At 44.7% G+C, this 19,371-nt stretch overlaps 1 protein-coding gene across 7 annotated transcripts in view; it reads right to left on the reverse strand.

The window, feature by feature from the left end:
* Positions 1–18,488, reverse strand: part of PCSK5 (proprotein convertase subtilisin/kexin type 5) — a 166,754-nt gene extending 148,266 nt beyond the window's left edge. The window contains exon 1 of one of the 7 annotated variants that reach the window (XM_083576680.1): positions 17,469–18,488. In XM_083576680.1, coding sequence (XP_083432806.1) covers positions 17,469–17,669 — 201 coding nt within the window. In that variant the 5' untranslated portion in view covers positions 17,670–18,488. Of the gene's footprint in view, positions 1–5,709; positions 5,804–6,448; positions 6,756–11,345; positions 11,468–16,919; positions 17,036–17,468 lie in introns of those variants that run through there. The other 6 variants (XM_083576685.1, XM_083576682.1, XM_083576683.1 and 3 more) reach the window with 6 other exon arrangements.
* Positions 18,489–19,371: the final 883 nt, after the last annotated feature.

Genomic DNA, 19,371 nt, shown 5'->3' on the forward strand with positions numbered 1-19,371 from the left:
TGAGCCCCCTTCAAACAAATATTGACGGGGCAGAAGACACTTGGTGGCTACAGGTGGGGAGGGGCAAGTGAGGGGTGGGATGCAGGGATCTTGGCTCAGTGTGGCAGTGGGAGGGGCAGAGGCAGGGTGACTCTGTCTCTTTGCGCTGTACCAGGCTAAGTTCCCCACCCCTCACCTGCCCCCTTACCCCTCCCATTTTCCTCTTGGTAAACATTAGAGACCCACTGTGTTGGGAGGCCAGGAGAGCAAGGGTGCCCCACCCATGCCACCTTACTGGCTGCTGTTGGGTGCAATATTCTTAACAAAAAGAATGATAATATTGAACTTAAATTTATGATTGCAGCCTTAACTGCTACATATTCCTTGAGTACCGTAATTTGCTCAAAAGGCTAGATGGGCCATATGTTCCCTGCATCTCTTATCTTTGTCTGAATATTTGCGTAGCTAATTAATGATTATGTTGATAGACCGTTGTAACTGTTTAAACTCAATTTGCAAACTACTACTTGGGTACTTGAAGCCTGCATCCGAATATTAGAAGAATTTCAGCATTCTGCAGTTTGGCTGCTCTTGGCCATGCACACCTCTCTTCTCTGTCATTCTCTCTTGTCAAGTTCTTCTCCAGCTCTTTGCCTTCTTATTACTATGGACCCCATGCTTTCCTAAAGCTATGTACACACTTCCATTTACTCTGCATCGAGTGCACTTCCACGCATGGTTTGGGAAGTGGTATACACACAACGTTAGTAACAATCCATATCTATTTTGTATCTCTCTTGTCATTTTTTAATATACAAAATACTGCATTTTTCCCCAAGCCAACTTCGATCCGAATTGAGAAAAAGAGCAACTTAGCTGCATTTTAAGCTGGCCATGTACACCACCTCATGCCCTGGTTCCAGTCCTCCTTGCTGATCTCTCTCTCTCTCTTGTGAACTCTTACTTTTTTCACTTCTCTTCTTCCTGTGTATTGATTTTTTTAATACTCTCCTTAAATTTAACAAAACTCTCAGGGCAGGGCACAACAGTCATAAAAATAAAATAAAATAAAATAAAAGCATATGGATTAACACAGCAGAACAATAAACCCCAAGCAGAGGAAGCCCCCCCCCCAAACTTTTCACATTAAAGCCACACTGAAAATGCACCTGGGGGCATTCCATACAGAGAGCTTCACAGCTGCAAAGGCCTTCTCTTGTCACCAGCACCCTCACCTCACTTCAGAAGGCAGGGGAATTCAGAGAAGCGCCTCTGGCAGCCACCTCAGCAAGCTCAAGTGGTCTTTTTGATACCTGAATCCCAAAACTTTAAAGGTAAGGACCAGCACTTTGAATTGTGCTCAGGGAAGAACTGGCAACCAATTTAGTTGTGTAGAACTGATGGGGTTGTTTTCCCTTTGGTCAGCTCCAGGTAGTAACCTAGCAGCAGTGTTCTGTATGAACATAAGTTTCTAAGAAGTCTTCAAAGGCAGTTTCACATACACTGTATTATCTCTTAGTCTGCCTTACCTATCTCTCATCTAAATTCTGAGCAGCAGCTCAGTCAGAGACAGTTAGAGATTCTTCTACCTACTCCATTCTGCTGTGACTTTATCGCAGATCAGCCAGCCACCTCCCTTAGTCAAGTACAGTATCGATTTTAAATATAGCAACACTGACATATTTATCTAGCTTACTGAATTTTTATATTTTAAAAAACCTTAGTTACCCTGAGAAGCTCAATAACAGCAAAAACACACTGCATATACGACTAGGAAAATATATTCAGAAACTGACTAAACCTTTGAGTGACTGAAAGTGGTGCTTACAGTTAAACAGGTTTTTTTAAAACCTGTTTTCCTTGGGCAACATACAATTTGATGATATTTCTATAGAGACGTTTTTAAGAATGGATTATTCTCACTTTAACGTCATCTCAAAAAACTTCCTCTGTGCTTCTGATCATCTGATTATTCCAATTTCTCTCTCTTTCTCTCTCTGGGTATTGCCCTTGTTTTGGATTGCTATATTTAGAATGTACGTGAGGAAAAACAGAACATAATATTTACCTAGATAAAATATTGATACTTCTGTAATCTTAGTCCTCCTTAAATGCAAAGGAGGTATGGTAAAAATTAGACCATTTGTTTACAATTCCACCAATGATGAGCTTGTGCCTTTCTACATCTGTGAGCTCACACAATTTCACTGCAACATTTACATTACTCCTTTCTACTGCAGATGCATAAAATAAGATTATTTCAAGCAACTGTGAAATAAATATTCACCTCTCATCTTAATGAACATATGGCAAATGCTAGGATTTCTTCATGTCCTGCAGTGGAGCTCTGTGTTTGAAACACTATCTCTTTGAATCAAAGCAATTGGTCTAAAACAAGGACATACTGCTTAGTAAGCTTCTAAATATGATTTTCAGTTGGCTACATCAGTATCTTTTGCCCCCTTCCATTTCCACTTTGAAGATGCTGAATCTGCACATATAGTTAAACATCAAATGCAATGTCACTGAGAAATGACACTCCTTCAAAGAGCAGATTAAAAATTGCCAGAGAGCAATCTGGCATAACTGTCATGCCTAGAATTCATATGCTTCAATAATGATTCCAGCCTTCTCCCTGGTACATTTTGAAATGGCAAAAAGAGATCTGTTGATATATACATTTAGTACAAGACATGTCCACTGTTATTTCTTTCTCTTTTTTTCTTGTAAAGTGGGTAATCTTTATGCAATGTTATTTATCAATACACTGAGCAAATATAGTGAGAAATTATTTACAATTTCTGAATAGTCTTTATATTTCATCTATTGATATGTCAATATAAAATATTTTATTTGCATTGTGAGTTAATAAAAAGTGAAGGGGAATTATTCTGTAGATTTTCAGGAGTAACTCATACATAAACCTCTTCATTTAATGGAAAAATGATTTGTTCAACCCTCTGCAAAAGCCTTTGTGCACCTCAGAAGGTTCAAGCTTTTGCTGAGCAACAGCTCAAAACAACTCAGGTGCTGGAAGTCAACCAATATTAACAGCACACTAAAAAAAAAAATTGTGTTCTTTATAAATAAAAAGTCAGATTAGCCTCACATCGGCTTTCAGTCTTGAGATTCCAAGAACAATGGAGATCCAGCATGGTGTGGTGGAGAAATATTGGAATGGATGAAGAAATCCATTTTGAATCCCTGCTCATATTGGATGACTTTGGGACACTCACATTCTCTCAGCCTTAATTTACCACACAGGGCAGTTATGTGGATAATATTCCTTTGTATGCCACTGTGCCCTTGAAGGAGGAGTAGGATTCATATAATTAAGGATTATAATTTTTCATAGAGGAAGCTAAGGACTGACCTAGATGGACTGACCATTCTGTATATATAAACATACACTTGCACCATTTGGGTAGAAAAGGGGTTTGTATCAAATTTTAAAAGCCAAGGGCGAGGGGAATCAAATATTTCCTTATCTACAGTTTAAAAGTTAAAGGGACCCCTGAACGTTAGGTCCAGTCATGGCTGACTCTGGGGTTGCGGCGCTCATCTCACTTTATTGGCCGAGGGAGCTGTGTACAGCTTCCAGGTAATGTGGCCAGCATGACTAAGCCGCTTCTGGAGAACCAGAGCAGCGCACAGAAATGCCGTTTACCTTCCCGCCGGAGCGGTACCTATTTATCTATTTGCACTTTGATGTGCTTTTGAACTGCTAGGTTAGCAGGAGCAGGGACCAAGCAACGGGAGCTCACCCTGTTGTGGGGATTCGAACCGCTGACCTTCTAATCAGCAAGCCCAAGAGGCTCAGTGGTTTAAACCACAGCGCCACCCGTGTCCCTTATCTACAGCTTAGATCTCCCCAGTTCTCTCTCCTCCAGGTGCTTTTCTGCTAGTTTATTTTATTATTTACTGAGAATTATTTACATACCAGCCTTTCATTACAAAAATAATAATAATAACCAGGTGGTTTACAAAATAAAGCAGATACAATAAAATATGCAAACTGGAATCCAGAATTCTGTAGAATCAGTACTAAGGATCAGTGCCTAGTTATGCCTATGTGAACAGGTAAGTATATACTAGCAGATAGAGCACTAACAGCAGATCAGCCCATCATATCTGCAAGGGACGTTTGTCTACAAAGTCCTCCTCTAGCTCACCATAAGATGACATGTCACAACTAGACCAGATCCCTCATTTTCTACACATTTAAGTACATGGAAAAGCTGCCATCATACTGCATTTGGACCAGATACTGGTTTGCCTTCCCAGAATTTCCATTAAAAAGGTAAAGGTAAAGGACCCCTGAGAGCAGTGGTGGAGGAAGAGGAGTGTGGGGGGAGCGCATCACCCCCGGCAGTGCGAGCCTGGTAGGGTGCCATCACGGCTGCCCCCCTGCCCGCACTGGGCACCACGCCAGCCCCACCCCCGTCTGCTCTCCACCACCACCCCTTGCCGGAGTATGAAGCTCCGCCACTGCCTGACAGTTAAGTCCAGTCGCAGAGGACTCTTGGGTTGCAGCGCTCATGTCGTTTTACTGGCCGAGGGAGCCGACGTTTGTCCGCAGACAGTTTTTCCGGGTCATGTGTCCAGCATGACTAAGCCGCTTCTGACACAACAGAACACCAAAAGCAGAGCAGCACACGGAAATGCTGTTTACCTTCCCACTGGATGGTGCCTATTAATCTACTTGCATTTTTTGGCTTCCCTTATTTTTGTTCACCTCCTTGAGCTACCAAATAATAAAAAATTGATTCCCTATTCAGAGTAAGCTATGTAAATTGCTCAGTCTTCTTCACACTGATTATTAGTTTATCAGTTAAGCAAATGCTGTATCTACTCTGATCTAATCTCATGTGAACCAGATGTAAAGTCAATGCAATTAAACTGATATGAGCAAAGGAATCAGCCTTAGAGAAAATAAATAATTTGAGATATTGATGAGTTTTGGAACAAGGTATGTCTGTTTAGTGTAAACTACAGATTTGCATTTATGCCAAAAGAGCATACAGTACAGTGTTCAAAGCAATTAATGCAGTAACCTACAACAGTTACATTGTTTCCATGGTACACTTAATAACACAACAACCAATAAGCCTTTTAACATTGTACTTCGCCTTACAAATCAAAAGGCAGAAATGACTGGTCAGGATAATTGCAATGTTTTCATTTTACTGACTGCAGCATCAAGGTTGATTAAGTAATTCCCTATCATCAACTCTAAGACAGTTTACTGTGAAATAATAACACTCCAACCCCTGGGTATTATTGGGGGTGAGTTTCATTCACTAAGTGATCTGTTGAGGTATTAAATATCCATCACATCATCTCATCCATTTATTTTATCAGCATCAACTGTCACAGCAGTAAAACTTTAACAGCCTTGTTAGACTTTCTACTGAATCAAAGTCTGCCCCATGTGCCTATCTGTAAAAAAAAGTTTAACAAAGAATGGAAAATAGTAAACACCATTCTACAGTTTGATATATCAGTAATAATATACGTAGCATTTATTTCAACAATCCAAGAACCATTTATAAAGTCTATGCCATTGCAGGGAGAAGAAAAGGCGAAGCAATAAATCCTGCACAAATCCTGAGTGGAGTCCCTAAGACAGTTGGATGGCGCCTTGTAAGCCTCCTTCCAGCAACTGCTGAACCCAGCCTGGTGCCAAAGGCACGCAGACCAACATTTTCTGCCCCAATCCCGCTGCCTGACCTTTGCTGGCTCTCTCTCTCTGTCTCCCCCGCCTATCCAAGGCTGCCAACAGGCCTTTGAGGCCTGCAAGGCCACTGCCACTTTTTCTGTCGCCTCCCACAAGACCTGGCAGGCTGCTGCTGCTTCTGTCACCGCCTCCTGCCACTGCAGCGAGGCCTGGCAGGCCGTCACAGCAGCCGCACCTCCAGAATCCGGCTGTGTACTTCTGGAAGCACACTTCTGGTGCCAGCTTCCAGAAGTACGTCAGTGTCAACAAGGCCGAGAGTGGGGTCCTGTCGCCTGAGCAGCGCAGGACCTCCATACACACTGGCCAGGCTTGCTCCTCAGGGCTAACACAGCATTTGACTTCACTCCCAGAGGTGCCCTCCATTGTCTCTTGAGACAGTCGGATGCCAACCACTGCAGGAATGAAATACTCAGCCTTGTTTCTTCAAACATCAATTCTGCAGAAATTGTTTAAGGAGGCCTATAGTCTCATCCAGGAACTAATATCAAGTGAATTTTATTTAAATATTGTTTACAACATTGGTGGAATCTACACACATATAAAAAAGCACTGAAAATGCTTTTTTATTTTTATTTTAAAACCACATTGAATTTGGCATAGCTCTCTTTTGCCATCTAGTGTCACATTTGTATACTGCACTTTATAACACATTTAAAACCTTTTATTTGCAGTTGTATAGCTGAGTCTACCGTCACTCAAAAATAGTTTGGCTGTAATCCTAAACATACTTACTAGGGAGTAAGTTCCATTAGTTCCATTTTTTTTCCTCCAAAGCCTGTAGGGAAGTGAAAGAAAAGACCTACATTCTGCCTCTCCCTCAAGTTCTCTGGGTCTTGCTGTGTTCGAGGGGGTAACAAAATAAGAGCACCCTTCCCCTTTTAGTTTCATGTAGCATGCTGTGGACTTGGGAAAGTGGAGAAGTGTGCAAGGTGCTGGGGGGAGAGGGAGGACTGGAGCAGCATGACTGGCACATAGCTAAACTATTATAGGTTGATGCGGCCCACTAAGGGTGCATTGCATGAAGGCCTTCAAATTCTGCAGCCAGTACTGCTGTGAAGCAGATGTGAGTGTTGATGAGAGTATAGGCCTCCGCAAGCACTTAATGGCACTCTGTTCCCTGTATTAAACTGTTAACAGAAACATACAAATTGGTTAGCCCCTATGAAAATGCATGCCTAAAAATGGACATAAATACTGTACTGTTCTACATTTTAAACATTAGCCTTGGAGGAAGCAAATGTGCTGAATCCTGATCAACTCTGACTTGTTCAGGGTCACAGTGGGCATCAGGGCTGTGGTCCTTGACAAAGCTGTTCTCCCGTATGCAACTTATCAGGAATGTTTTAGTATAAAAGCACAAATGTATTTCTGGCACAAAGCTGTGTTTACAGGAAATGGGGGAAGCCACAGGACTTAAGATGATACATCATTATACTGTAATTTTCATGGCTACATTCAAATCTCTTGCTTCCCCCTCCCCCCACAAACTGTACCATGGTATTGTTGCTGTTGCAGCATTTATTTGAACTCTCTTCAGGAGATTGCATTTTTAGGATATACTTCCTCCCAGTGCTTTTTTTCTTTAAAAATGTATGTTTAGGGGTAGTCTCATTTTGACTCAAGAAAATCACCATTTTGTAGTTCAAATCCAAAAAGAGCAAAAGAAGATAGCTAGTGAGAAATGCATTAACCAACTATGTTCAGATCACACCTTTAGGAATGCTGTCTAGTGTCAAGCCTAAACAAGTACATACCTCTGGTAGAGAGAGCATTTCATACAAGAGAAGCAGGAGCTAGAGCTTCAGTCCCACACCAACCCCTGCAGTTACCTGTAGTCCTGAGTGAGAAGACATTAGGGTTGTAAGCAAAGAAAGGGAAAGGTCATTGTTCCATGGTAGAAAGAACCAGCTGTACTTGTGGAAGTTTGCAGGTCAAAGCCTGGCATCTCCAGAGAGGGTTGACCCTGCCTGAAACTTTGGGGAATCATTGCCAGCCAATGCAGACAATGTTGAGTGAGATGGATCACAAAATTGTAGAGTTGGAAGGGACCACAAGGATTATCTAGTTCAACCTCCTGCAATGCAGGAATCTTTTTGCTCAACACGGGACTTGGAACTCAGGACCCTGTGATTAAGTATCTACCTGCTGTACCAACTGAGCACCAACATAACATGACAGCTTCTTTTCCTAACTATCCAGGTATCATCACATAAGGAAATGGTGGCAGGAGTTGGGCTCAGCTTTTCAACAGCATTTTTAACTTTAAAAGTTATTTTACCCTCCACTACATCTGCGTAGTTAAATGCCTCAGCTCCTGGCCATGGCAGATCCTAGAGACAAAAATACTAATAATCCTAACTGAGAGACTTTGAAGGATACCTGAACTGAGCAGAACACAATTGTATTATTAGTTAAAGGGAAAGTATTTCCATCCCTTTCAACCAATGTTGTCAGAAGTAACATCTGACAGGTCTTCATGCATAATACAAGAGCACACATCTAAATAAGCACATTTATATCTTGCAGAACATTGTAAATTTCCCACAATAATCTGCAACAGTGACACAATTTAACATTAATCTTGTCATATCTGGAACAGCGGGGAATGGTGCATGGGCATTAGGAGGGAAGGTCAGATTTTTATATATATATAAATAAGTAACATAAAATAATTGAATAACTAAGCTCCATGCCCAAGCATGCATCTTTTTTTCTAGGAATACAGGTTGAGCATGAGGATGGGGAGAGCAGACCATAAATTATGAGAGAAAGGAGGGTTTTTTGGGGGAGGGGTGTCCCCCTTCCTGTGTCCCTGCCCATTTGATTTTGTGTATCTGATGGTGTGTTTGGTATGGAGGGAGGAGTGTAAGTAGAATAAATATTCTTATATCTTGAAATATATAAGAAAACCATTCTGCTGTAGTTCTTAGTTATGGTCCTGTGCGTTTGTGACAGTGGGTGAGATTTACTGGTTATGTGTTGCCTGCTTTTTGAACCCAAATCTGCAGCATGAGACAGAGTCTTTCTAGCCCTTCCTGGAGATGAGTTACCAAAGTCTGCTGATGACACCAAGTTGTTCAGGGTAGTTTTTTATCAAAAAGAGACTGCAAAGCACTCCAAAAAGCTCTCTCCAAACTGGGTAAATGAGCCTTAAAATAATAAATCTGATTCAGTGTTAACAAGTGTAAAGTGATACATGCTGGGACAAAATGTTAGATTACATATATGCTGTTGAGGTCTGAGCTGGTGGTGGCTGACCAAGAACCAAGATCTTAGGGTCATTGCGGAAAGCTCAGTTAAGATGTTGTGGTTAAGATGTTGTGTGCCAGGTTGTGGCAGCAGTAAAATTGGTGAATTATAGTGTAGTGACCATTAGGAAAAGGATTGAGAACAGAAACTGGAAATACCATCATGGCCTTATGCAAGACAATGGTGCATCTGCACTTGGAATACTGTGTGTAATTCTGGTCACCACGTCTCTTAAAGGATAGCATAATGCTGGAATTTATTTTAGAAATGGTGGATCATCACCCTACTTTTGTAAAGGTTTGCATGAGAGTTCCTGAATCATTTTCAGGTAAGTGCTTTTCTTTACAGAAATAAAAACATTAGAACTTTGAAAATAATCATGTTATGTTGACCTGAATGGACAGAATGAAACAATATCTCTCACTGGCAGCTCCACGTATCTGTGACTTTGCAAATTGGCGGCGGGGGGGGGGGGGTTCTCTGCTGTCTGTAGGACTAGGACCTGGGAGACCACGATTCAAATCCCCACTCAGCCATGAGGTTCACTGGGTGTTACTGTCCTATACATGCCTAAATTTAAGCCTCACTGTGTTTTCTGTATGAGCTGTTTTGTTATGGCTGGTCACAACTCTCTAAATACCACAAACTGTAAAAAGAACCAAATAAATTTGATCTGCACCAAGTCTTGGCAAGACATAAGTAGCACTAAACACATTGCGTAAGATGCCTGGCCATTAACCCTAATGAGAGCATGCTCTCCATCTTATTGCTATACCTCCATCACTGCCCCCTCTTCAATAAAGTAGGTAGTGGTTTTTTGTTTACTCTTTAAATTATGCCTGGACATTGCAATTCCAAGATAAAAACCAGCAACCTGCGGGAGGCAGTGGAAGACAGAAGTGCCTGGCGTGCTCTGGTCCAGGGAGTCAGGAAGAGGCGGACATGACTAAACGACTAAACAACAACATAGTGCTATGTAGCTCAGTAGATTTGGCTATGTGATGTCATGGAGGCAATTCAGAGTGAAGGCAGAAAGCACTGCCTTCGCTCTGAAGAAGGGCCAGGAAGGAAGCCAGGAAGCAAACAGTTTCATATCTGAAAATGTTTTACAGTCCTGAAATTTGCTGAAAAAGAAAAAAAAATCTGCAATGAGCCTATTTCAGTTAAGCATAACCTTAAATGTTGGAGTACTATTTTTCAACATTTGACCATATTTTAACAGTATTTGACAGGCTAACTGACTAAATATTTTCGATTAGTGAAATAGTCAACTACTACTTCTCTCAAAATTAATTTAGTATCAATATTAACAGTTTTCTCAAGAACTGGTTTGTAAGATCTGACTCTTGTCTTCTCTTTTAAAAAAATACTCATTACTGTTACTCATAAGTTCTGAAGAATATCCTCATTCACTGAAGTTTTCTATTCCTTTGGGCCTTTTGGCCCAAAACTTCATCATATTAAAATCAACATTTTAAGCCTTCCATTGACTTTCAAGAGTTCAAGGTTAATGTTTGTCTTTGCTAATCCTCAAATGAGGCCCCAATTCTATGCACACTTATCTAAGAGTAAGCCCCATTGAATTACTGTTTTGTTTGTGTGGGAGTATGAAAACTTTCAAGTTAAACAGTAACCTTAAGGCAGAACTGCAAGAAAATTTACAGAGAGAGAAAAAATTGTTCCAGATTTATTTCCTCCCTGCCCCCTTTAAGTATGATGGTTGTAAGGCAGGGTCCTCAAACTTTTTAAACAGGGGGTCGGTTCACTGTCCCTCAGACACTGTTGGGGGACGGACTATAGTTTGAAAAAAATATGAATGGTCAGTGCTCAAACATATATATACTGCAACATTATTAAAAATCCACAATAATAAATAGGCTTTAGATTTTGATGCCAGACTGTCACCCTGGTTCTGCCCCACTCCACGCTTTTAAAATTTACTAAGAATTTCACTCAAAGAACTTCTCCTTCAATGAGCTTAGGGAAGAAGTGTGAAGTTAATGCAGAGCCTGGGAACCACGCGGCCCATTCCTTCTGGGTTGAATTTACTCCCAAAGGCACACAGCGAAGGTCCCAGTTCTAAAGCCCTGAGCATGCCCTCTTGCGCTCCAGAGACAGGAGCCGTTTTCTCACGAGTAATCCTATTCAAAAGAGAAGGAGCAGCTCAAGAGGCTGGGGAATTGTGGATTGCAACTTGGACCTGTTTGTACTACTGCTGTTCCCTAACCAAGGAGCCGCCCTTCATTACGGGGAAGCCTCTTTTTAAAAATCCCGATATCGGAGATCTCTTGGGAAACGAGACAAGGCCTGGGCGACGCCACGGAGCCGACTCAACTGGCTCTTTCTGCCTCCCGGGTGGGAACCAACTGCAAACCCCCACCTTGGCTGGTCAGTTTCTTGAATGGGGAAATAAAGAAAAAGACGGGCCTGACTTGCGGCCCCCTTGCACCACCCCATGGAAACCGATAGAGGTGTTTGCCACTGACTTCAAGTGGGACATGTGCGTCGTGTGAAATCCTTGCATGCCGAGAGGCGGTGGTGAGGCAGCGCACGACCGGGAAGAGGCGACAAAGGGACAGAGGGGGAGGCAGAATGAGGGATTGGGGAATGAGCTTGAGGCTGAGGTAAACCCGGTGCGGTGTTTCAGCCTTGGACTTGAGGACCTTGCCACCCGCTCAGTCAGTCCCCGCGCCGCGCTGAGGTAAACCCGGTGTGGCGTTTCAACCTCGGACTTTGCGGCGGGTTCAGAAATGGCCAGGCAGGCTGGATTTAGGACCCTGGGGGCTGGATGTGGCCCGTGAGCCATAGTTTGAGGACCCCTGTTGTAAGGTGTCTGCTTGAGGGGGGTGGGAATCAAAGAACTAGTCAGAAAATGTGGTAAACTGAAGAAGATGAATATATGAATAAAATTATACACAATTTCTTTTACAAATTCACATAGAAAAGTGACTATGAACAAGAATAGTGTGTTACCTCTTAAGAATTCCTGACAGGGCTACTACTGCCTTTCTGACCTCTTACCTCATGTCCTAAAAGTAAACCTGCTAAGGTAAACTAGTTTGTTACCTGTTAAGAATTGCTGAAAATATAATCACTGCCTTTCTGACCTCTTACTTATTGTCCTAAAAGTAAACCAATTAAACAATCTCCCTGGGAGTATTTGCTATTTTCTGGAATACAAAGGACAGCAAAAAAGCAGAGACCTTGGATTCTTAGGTAATGGCAGATATATGTAACCCTGCATCCATTGAACTATAGATGTATTAGAGCAGTATTTAGTTATCTTTCACCTCTGTCAAGTTAATAATATTAATACCATTTTAATACCAATTTTGTTTATTATATGACCATTCTGTCTAATGAAGTGTTCCAAATTAAATTGCTTGCATAATTGAATGGCAGCTTGTCATATAAAAGACTTTGACATGTGAGATAATTCAGTGCAGCAATATTAATCAAAATCTGAGATGTAGGAGGGTTGGGGTTTTTTGGTTGTTGTTTTTTTTAAGTGATCTGCCATGGAACAACCCCACAGGAGAAAATAACAATGGTTACCCAGACCTCATTGCTGGTTGCGAAGGGGCCCCAGATCTGTTCAAGTTTCAGGGTCTCAAAAACGTAGGTCCGCCACTGCCTGAGGATCTCTCCCAGCACCTTCACATAGATGTTAAAAAGCATGTGGGAGAGGGCAGAGCCCTGAGACTCCCTACAAGTAAGAGCCCAGGGGTCTGAGCATCCATCCCCCAACACCACTTTCTGGACACGGCCCAGGAGGAAGGAGCTGTACAGCAGTGCCCCCAGCTCCAAACTCCTGTAGACGGTCCAGAAGGATGCCATGGTCAAAAGCCACTGAGAGTTCCAGAAGAACCAGGAAACAGTTTTCACCTCTGTCCCTAGCCCGCCAGAGATCATTGACCAGCCTGACCAAGGTGGTTTCAGTCCTATGATGGGGCCTGAATCCTGATTGGAAGGGGTCCAAATGATCCACATCCTCCAGACATTCCTGGAGTTGTTCAACGACCACCCACTCAATCATTTACATTTCCCAGATAATAAAGTTACTTTTCAAAGAAATTGTGAAGTCTACTTCTCTCTTATAGAAAGGTGATAATTAAATTTTGCTAATACCTAGAGATTAATCTTTACAGTAAGTACTAAAAGGTCAGGATGTTTGTTTGTATCTGCGAGGGTCACATATAGTTCATTGATGGGTATATCTTATAGTAAAGCAATGCTAGCTGGACCAATGCCATGATCTGTACTAATCAACAATGTAAAAATCCACATTAGCACATCATTACAATACTGTAGTGGTTGGGAATATGTTTTGCATACAGGAGAGCCAAGGTTCATCTCCACTTGAAAAATTCACAAGTAACATAGCTAGGAAAGAAACACTCTGCCAGAGACCTCAGAGAGCTTCTACCAATTAGAGGAGGCAGCCCTGTAGCAGATGGGGAAATGGTTTGACTAAGCATAACTTAGCTTGAGAGACGGCCTTCTCCCTATCCATTGCCCAGGAATGGAAGATTTGATACCAGGCAATAATTGGCCACATTGGTTGGTGTTTTGTTTTTTTAAGTGGCTTTTTAAGGGGCTCAGGGAAGATACCCTCACAGAGGGAAACATTCACCATCCCACAGAGCCCACTACCCAACCCGCCTGGCTCGCTTTTATGAGTCATGATTGGTAAGGATCAAGGAGACAGGTGGTTGCTTTCACTTGTCCAAGCAGCCTGTCCACAACCTCGGAAATAACTGGTTGAAATTGATCTCACATAACCTGACTAGACAGAGCTCTGGAACTCTCCAATAGTGGAGACTATCTCTTTCTGAATCTGAGGAATCTGTTCTCCTTGTAGACTTGTCCAATATTTATCCTCCCCAAGTTGAAGCTTAACTAGTATTTTATTAATACTACCGGTGTGTGGCATTATTACATATAAGCAATCTCATGGCACCTATTCACTGTATTGCTTGAGTAACCTAACAATAGTACTATGTGTACATGCAATATATAATTCACGCCTATATAAAGTCTTATTGAGCCATGAAACATGAGAAAATAATAATCTGGGATTTTAAAAAAAAAATTAATCAAAGGCGTATTCTGTTATCTGTCGATCTATCTATCTATCTATCTATCTATCATATTGCTATGATTCAACTATAGAAACAGAAGTAAGAATAACCAATACCAAAATATAGGAAGAGTTTAGAATTGTCGATGTTATTACACAAAATGCTGCTTCTAGTCAAGATCAGCATAGAATGACACTTCAGTATTTGCATTATTATGCTCATTGATCTAACAGTTTTTATTATCTGAGCACCAACAGGTAGACTGTATTTTAGTGTATACAACCTCAGTAGCTGACATCAACTTTTATTATGCAAAGATTTTTACACTGCCTGTGCAGTAACACTTTATTTTCATAGAAGATGAGAGAAAGCTCTTCAAATTAAGGGCCATAATAAACTACTTTTTGAAACTTTCACTGTAATCATACAGTATGTGTGAACTGATTTTATGACACACAAAAATGAACAAGTGTTACTGTCCTTTGATCTGAGCTAGTTGGTAGGGGAGAGGTTGATAGTATGATAGCTCAGGTGTATTTTATGGGTTCTTACAGCATAAAATAAAGATCTGTATTGTATAGGTTGAAACTGGTGCCCTAGACTTCTGCATTTGTGTAATAAATATGTTAACCAGAAGGAAACACTATCCTGTACTAAGGTCATAAAGAATAAGTGCAAAACTCTATTGTGTGTTATTTTAACCATGCCATCCATGGCTTATGCTCTGGGTTGCATGCTTCACACCTTAGCTGGCTAAGTGCCATGAAATGTGTGATGTGTTATCATGGAGACTTTGTCAGTAATGAGAATCTATTTTTCCATCTTGTCTAGAATGACAGTTTAGCAGCAGGGTATTTTCTAAGTGTTACTGCATGCAGCAGGTGTTTCCTTACTGAGCGACTGCATTTGTCTGGGTCCAAGTATTTTCTCATTGCCTTTTTCTTTTTTGGCAGGGGGATGTAGCTAGTTCCAGGTGTTTGTTAACCAAACATCTGTGGATTCTGCAAATTCCAGGTGTTTCCTATACGAGTAAATTTAAATCAAGTCAGATAAGTGCAAGCCCACTTTAATTCAAACATTAGACATCTCCCAAACATCTGCATTAAAGAACCTGCCAACCGCATATATGGAATGAAAAGTCAGTAGAAATACCACTGAAGCTTAAGTACTTTTCTAAAGCACTTTGAAAGATACATAGTGTTCCTCAAAACGTTTCTTGAAGACTTAAACATTTCTTCTACAAAGCTGAACCCCCAGACCTCCCCTTGCATAATGGTTTCAGCACTCCCTGGATTTTAGCAGGACAGCTGGATTTTTAGCCACTCTCTAGATGCTCCTGACAGTCAATTAGTTGAGCATGTCATGTCAATTGGCATTCACAGTTCCGATTATTTCCAATGGTCATGGGGTCACCAACCTTTTTGGGCTCATGGACACATATGCAAACCAGAGAAACTTGCTGCGAGCAGCAGAAACACAACCAAGCACACATCGCAACATATTATATTGCATACAACAGAATTTTATTTTCAAGCCTAATTTCAAGTGGAGGGAGGGGATGCTGTGAAGACCAGGGAAAGCTTTTTGTAGGGATATGTGCAACCATGGGTGCCCAGTTGGCGACTCCCTCAGTGGGCCTTCAGACAGCCTCCACTGTTTTCAGTGTGTATTCTTGTCATTCATTTTCCTATGTCCCCTCAACAAAGGTCAGTGGTCAGCACAAGGCATCATGCAGTAGCAAAGCCTCTGTAACTTTTCCCCATCACTCAGCTTAAAAAATAAATCAACATGATTAAGTCTTTACCCACTACCAGAAATTTGTTTAATTAAGGAGGGGGGGCTTGAGGTTCTAGCACAATTGAAGTTTCAGCATCAGATCCGGAAGCCTGTGTCCTAATTGCAGAAGAGTGGAGTTGATGGAGTAGGGTTCGCTTACTCCATCTCTGTTCAAAGCTACTCCTAATTATACTTCCCAAATGCGGGGGGGGGGAATCCATAGTAGTGAAAAGTTCCAGGGCTGATGCCTAATGGTACAAATGTGATCCTGTCTCCCGCCGCCTTCTCTGTTATGCTGGCTGAAGCCGAGGCGAAATCTTGGCCCATCTATGAGGAGGGACACACACCATCTGCTTGTTAAAATGTTGATTTCCATTTGCTGTGCTCAAAGTCCACTGCACAAAGAGCAAGGGAGAGCTCGGGACACGGGGAAGGGCCAGGCTGTAAACTGCGAGAGCTCCGACTACTAGCTGCTGGGGGGGGGGGAGCTGCCCCCCCCCCCAGCAGCAGAATGAAAACCCGGAGAGAAGCAGAGCAAGCATCCGGGCAGATGCATCAAATTCCTGCTTTCTGACTCAGGCGCGGAGCCCCACCAGCTCCAGCCCTTCGGGGCGCGGGGAGGATTCCAGGGGAACCCAGAAATCCACCTGGTCGGCAGCGCAGCGCGCGGCTCCTTCTCCCCTCGCGGCGCCCTTGGTTTTCGTCCCAGCTTTCGGCGCGAGTGTCGCCTTTTTACGATGGACGAAGGGACACAAACCAAACCGGCGCCGCCTCCTCAGCCCTCCACTTCCCCCTCCTCGGAGATTTAAAGCCGGGAGCCATTCCTTCCGATTCACGCCCAGCCCCATTAGCACGTCTTCAGCAAGCAGCCTGCAGGCAAAGCCCCACCGGAAAGGTGCGAGGGATTCAAACGCAGGCAGAGCCTGGCGAAGCTCCGACCCGCGAGCTGCGTGTTCCGGGCGGCGGGTGAGTTCTGGAGCGGCTTAAATAATAGCCGGAGCCCAAGAGTGAGCAAATCCACGGGCTTGTCTTCCGGGCAGGGCGCGAGCCTCGGCGGCAGCGGAGAAGGGAGGGAGAGTCGTCGTCCCCCCCTTTACCTCTTCAACACAGGAAGTTTGGGAACGGCGGCTCAGCGGCTTTGCTCCTTCCCCGTTTTCAGACGCTGCCGAGCAGCGCCCCATTGCAGCCCCGGGGCGAAGGAAGATGCCCCCGTCGGAGGGAGCTTTGGCCGCGCCGCCCTCCCAGCCTCCTCGCAGTCCTCCCTCCCTCCCTCCGCAGCCGCTCCGCTTCCCCCCCCGCCCAGCCCGCCTCTCCCCTTCCCCACTCGGCCTGCCCTTCTTCCCCCGGGTCTCAACTCCGCAGCCACCGAAACAGTTCCCTCAGAGCCCGCGAGCTGCTCCTCCAGAACTCTGGGGCTCGCGCGCGGGCCGCCGGGCGCGCGCACGAGGAGGAGGGAAGACCTGGCCAGACCTCTACCTGCCCTTTGCGCCGCCCGCAGGAGATGCCCGCGGAGGGGCGTCCGCTTCCTGCCCTCTCCCCGCCGGCAGAGGTGCGCCTGCCTGGCCGCCGCCGCCGCCTCCCCCTCCCCGCCCGGCGGGACGCGAAGCCGTGGGGCGAGCGCGGGGGACGTGGGGCCGGAGGGTTACCTGTCCTATATTGATGTAGCCGTACTTGCTAGCTATCCTGTTGGCTTCTTGGCTCCCGCCGGTTATCCGCACCGCCCAGTGGTTGGTGTAGAGGCGAGTCCTGCAGGCGGGGAGCAAGAAGCCCAGCCAGAGGGTCAGCAGGCACAGCAGGTCCGCTCCGCTCCGGACTCCGCAGCAGCCCCAGCCGCTCTTCCAGCCCATCTTGGCGGCGACGCGGGCGCGCGAAAAGACCTCCCCGGCGGCGCGTTGTTGTTCCGAAAGAAACTTCTCTCCGCTCCTTCCTCTGCTCTTTGGGGCTTCCCCGCTCACCTCCGGGCACCTTCGCCCGCCGCGGGAAGCGAGAGCGACCTCGGGAAGGAAGCCAGCCAGAACCTGGACTCAGCGCATGGGCGCTCCGAGGGGCTTCACTGGCCCAGCGCCGCAGCCCGAAGCGCCTCCACGTTGCCCAATTCTCCTCCAGGCGCTGAAAGTTTGTTTGTTTCTCAAGAAAGCCCCGAGCCTCCCGCCCCCCTTTCCGCAGCTCCGTCCTTTTCCTCGCGCCACGAGAGTCTCGGGGGAGGAGGGAGGGAGGGAGGGGGCTGCCTCTTTCTCGGGGGCTTTCCTCTCCGCGCTCGGTGCCGTCTCGCTCTCCTTGCCCGTCTCCTCCTCACTTGTGCGGAGTCGAAGCAGCAGCAGCAGCAGGCGGCCGTGTGTGAGTCTTGGCAGCCGAGCGCCCCAGCTCAGTCAGGCTCGGTCGCCTCCCTCTTCCCCCCTCCTCCTCCTCCTCCCCGCTCCTCGCCGCCCTCCCGGTTCTGGAAGGGGAACGCGGAGAGCGAGTGGAAATGGCAGCAGCAGCAGCAGCCGCCGCCTTCTCCGCATATAAGAGCTTCTCGATTCCCCTCCCGTCCGATGCCCGCCGTCTCTCCGTCTCCCTCGCTCTCCTCCGGGCGCACGCCTGGTCCTAGCGCTTCCCGATTCTGACTCGACTGGGAAGACGTGAGCCGGGCGGGGAGGGAGGGGAGTCGCTTTTTCAAAAAGAGTACAGTCCGTGGTGCCTTTTTGGACGGACAGAAAGGAACGTGCAAGAAATACAGTTTACTAGTATTTTAAAATGCGGGCAACTGCGCTGGGCCGCGAGAGCGAGAATCCACGCAGCAGCAGCAGCAGAACTCCCTGAAAGACCCCCTGAAAGTCCCAAGCAGGGAGCGTGTGCTTCAGTTTCACAGTACTCTTCCTGGAGCATGGTTTAAAAAACAACAGGTGGGGGGAGGCGGAGAGAGAAATGTAGTTGAAACAAAAGCAAAATGTTCCTAGACAGGGTGAAGAGCTGAGTCTGCAGTAAGGCATAGTCTTCAAATGATGGTGTTTCTTTCCAGACGTTTTTTGCACCGTCAGGCTGAGTAGTGCTTCCAAACACATGTTTATTGTGGGACTGGTGTTCATCATACAAACAAGTTTAAAAGCAACACACTAAATTATTGCCAGCTATCCATTTGCTAAATCTCAATGACCCATTTACAGTGAAGCTCCCATCTGGAAGTTTCTTACTGAGTTTCTTATGCCCACTATATGGGCGTAGCCAGGGTTTTTGTTGGGGGGGGGAAGAACCTCATTTGCATTGATTTGGGGGGCATATTTGGCTATGCCTGTGGCCCCCTACAAAACTCTTATGGTAGGGGAAGGCCCTTGAAGATATAAAAGCCAGCCATTTGTTGGATCTGTTTCTAGCACTAATTGGAGTACACAAGCCACTGAATACCAGTGCATAATAGTAGAGGTAAAACCAGTTATTTGTTAATTTGGTGATTAGATTGGCACATTAATGATAGTTTTAAAACATGAATTTGTGTTGAATTGTGAATTTTATAGAAGCTTTATAAACTTCTGTTTCAGCTGAGCAAACATGGGAAATGGCATAGCAGAA

Source organism: Podarcis filfolensis (assembly GCF_964270895.1).
Source record: "Podarcis filfolensis genome assembly, chromosome: 11".
NCBI classification, from domain to species: domain Eukaryota; kingdom Metazoa; phylum Chordata; class Lepidosauria; order Squamata; family Lacertidae; genus Podarcis; species Podarcis filfolensis.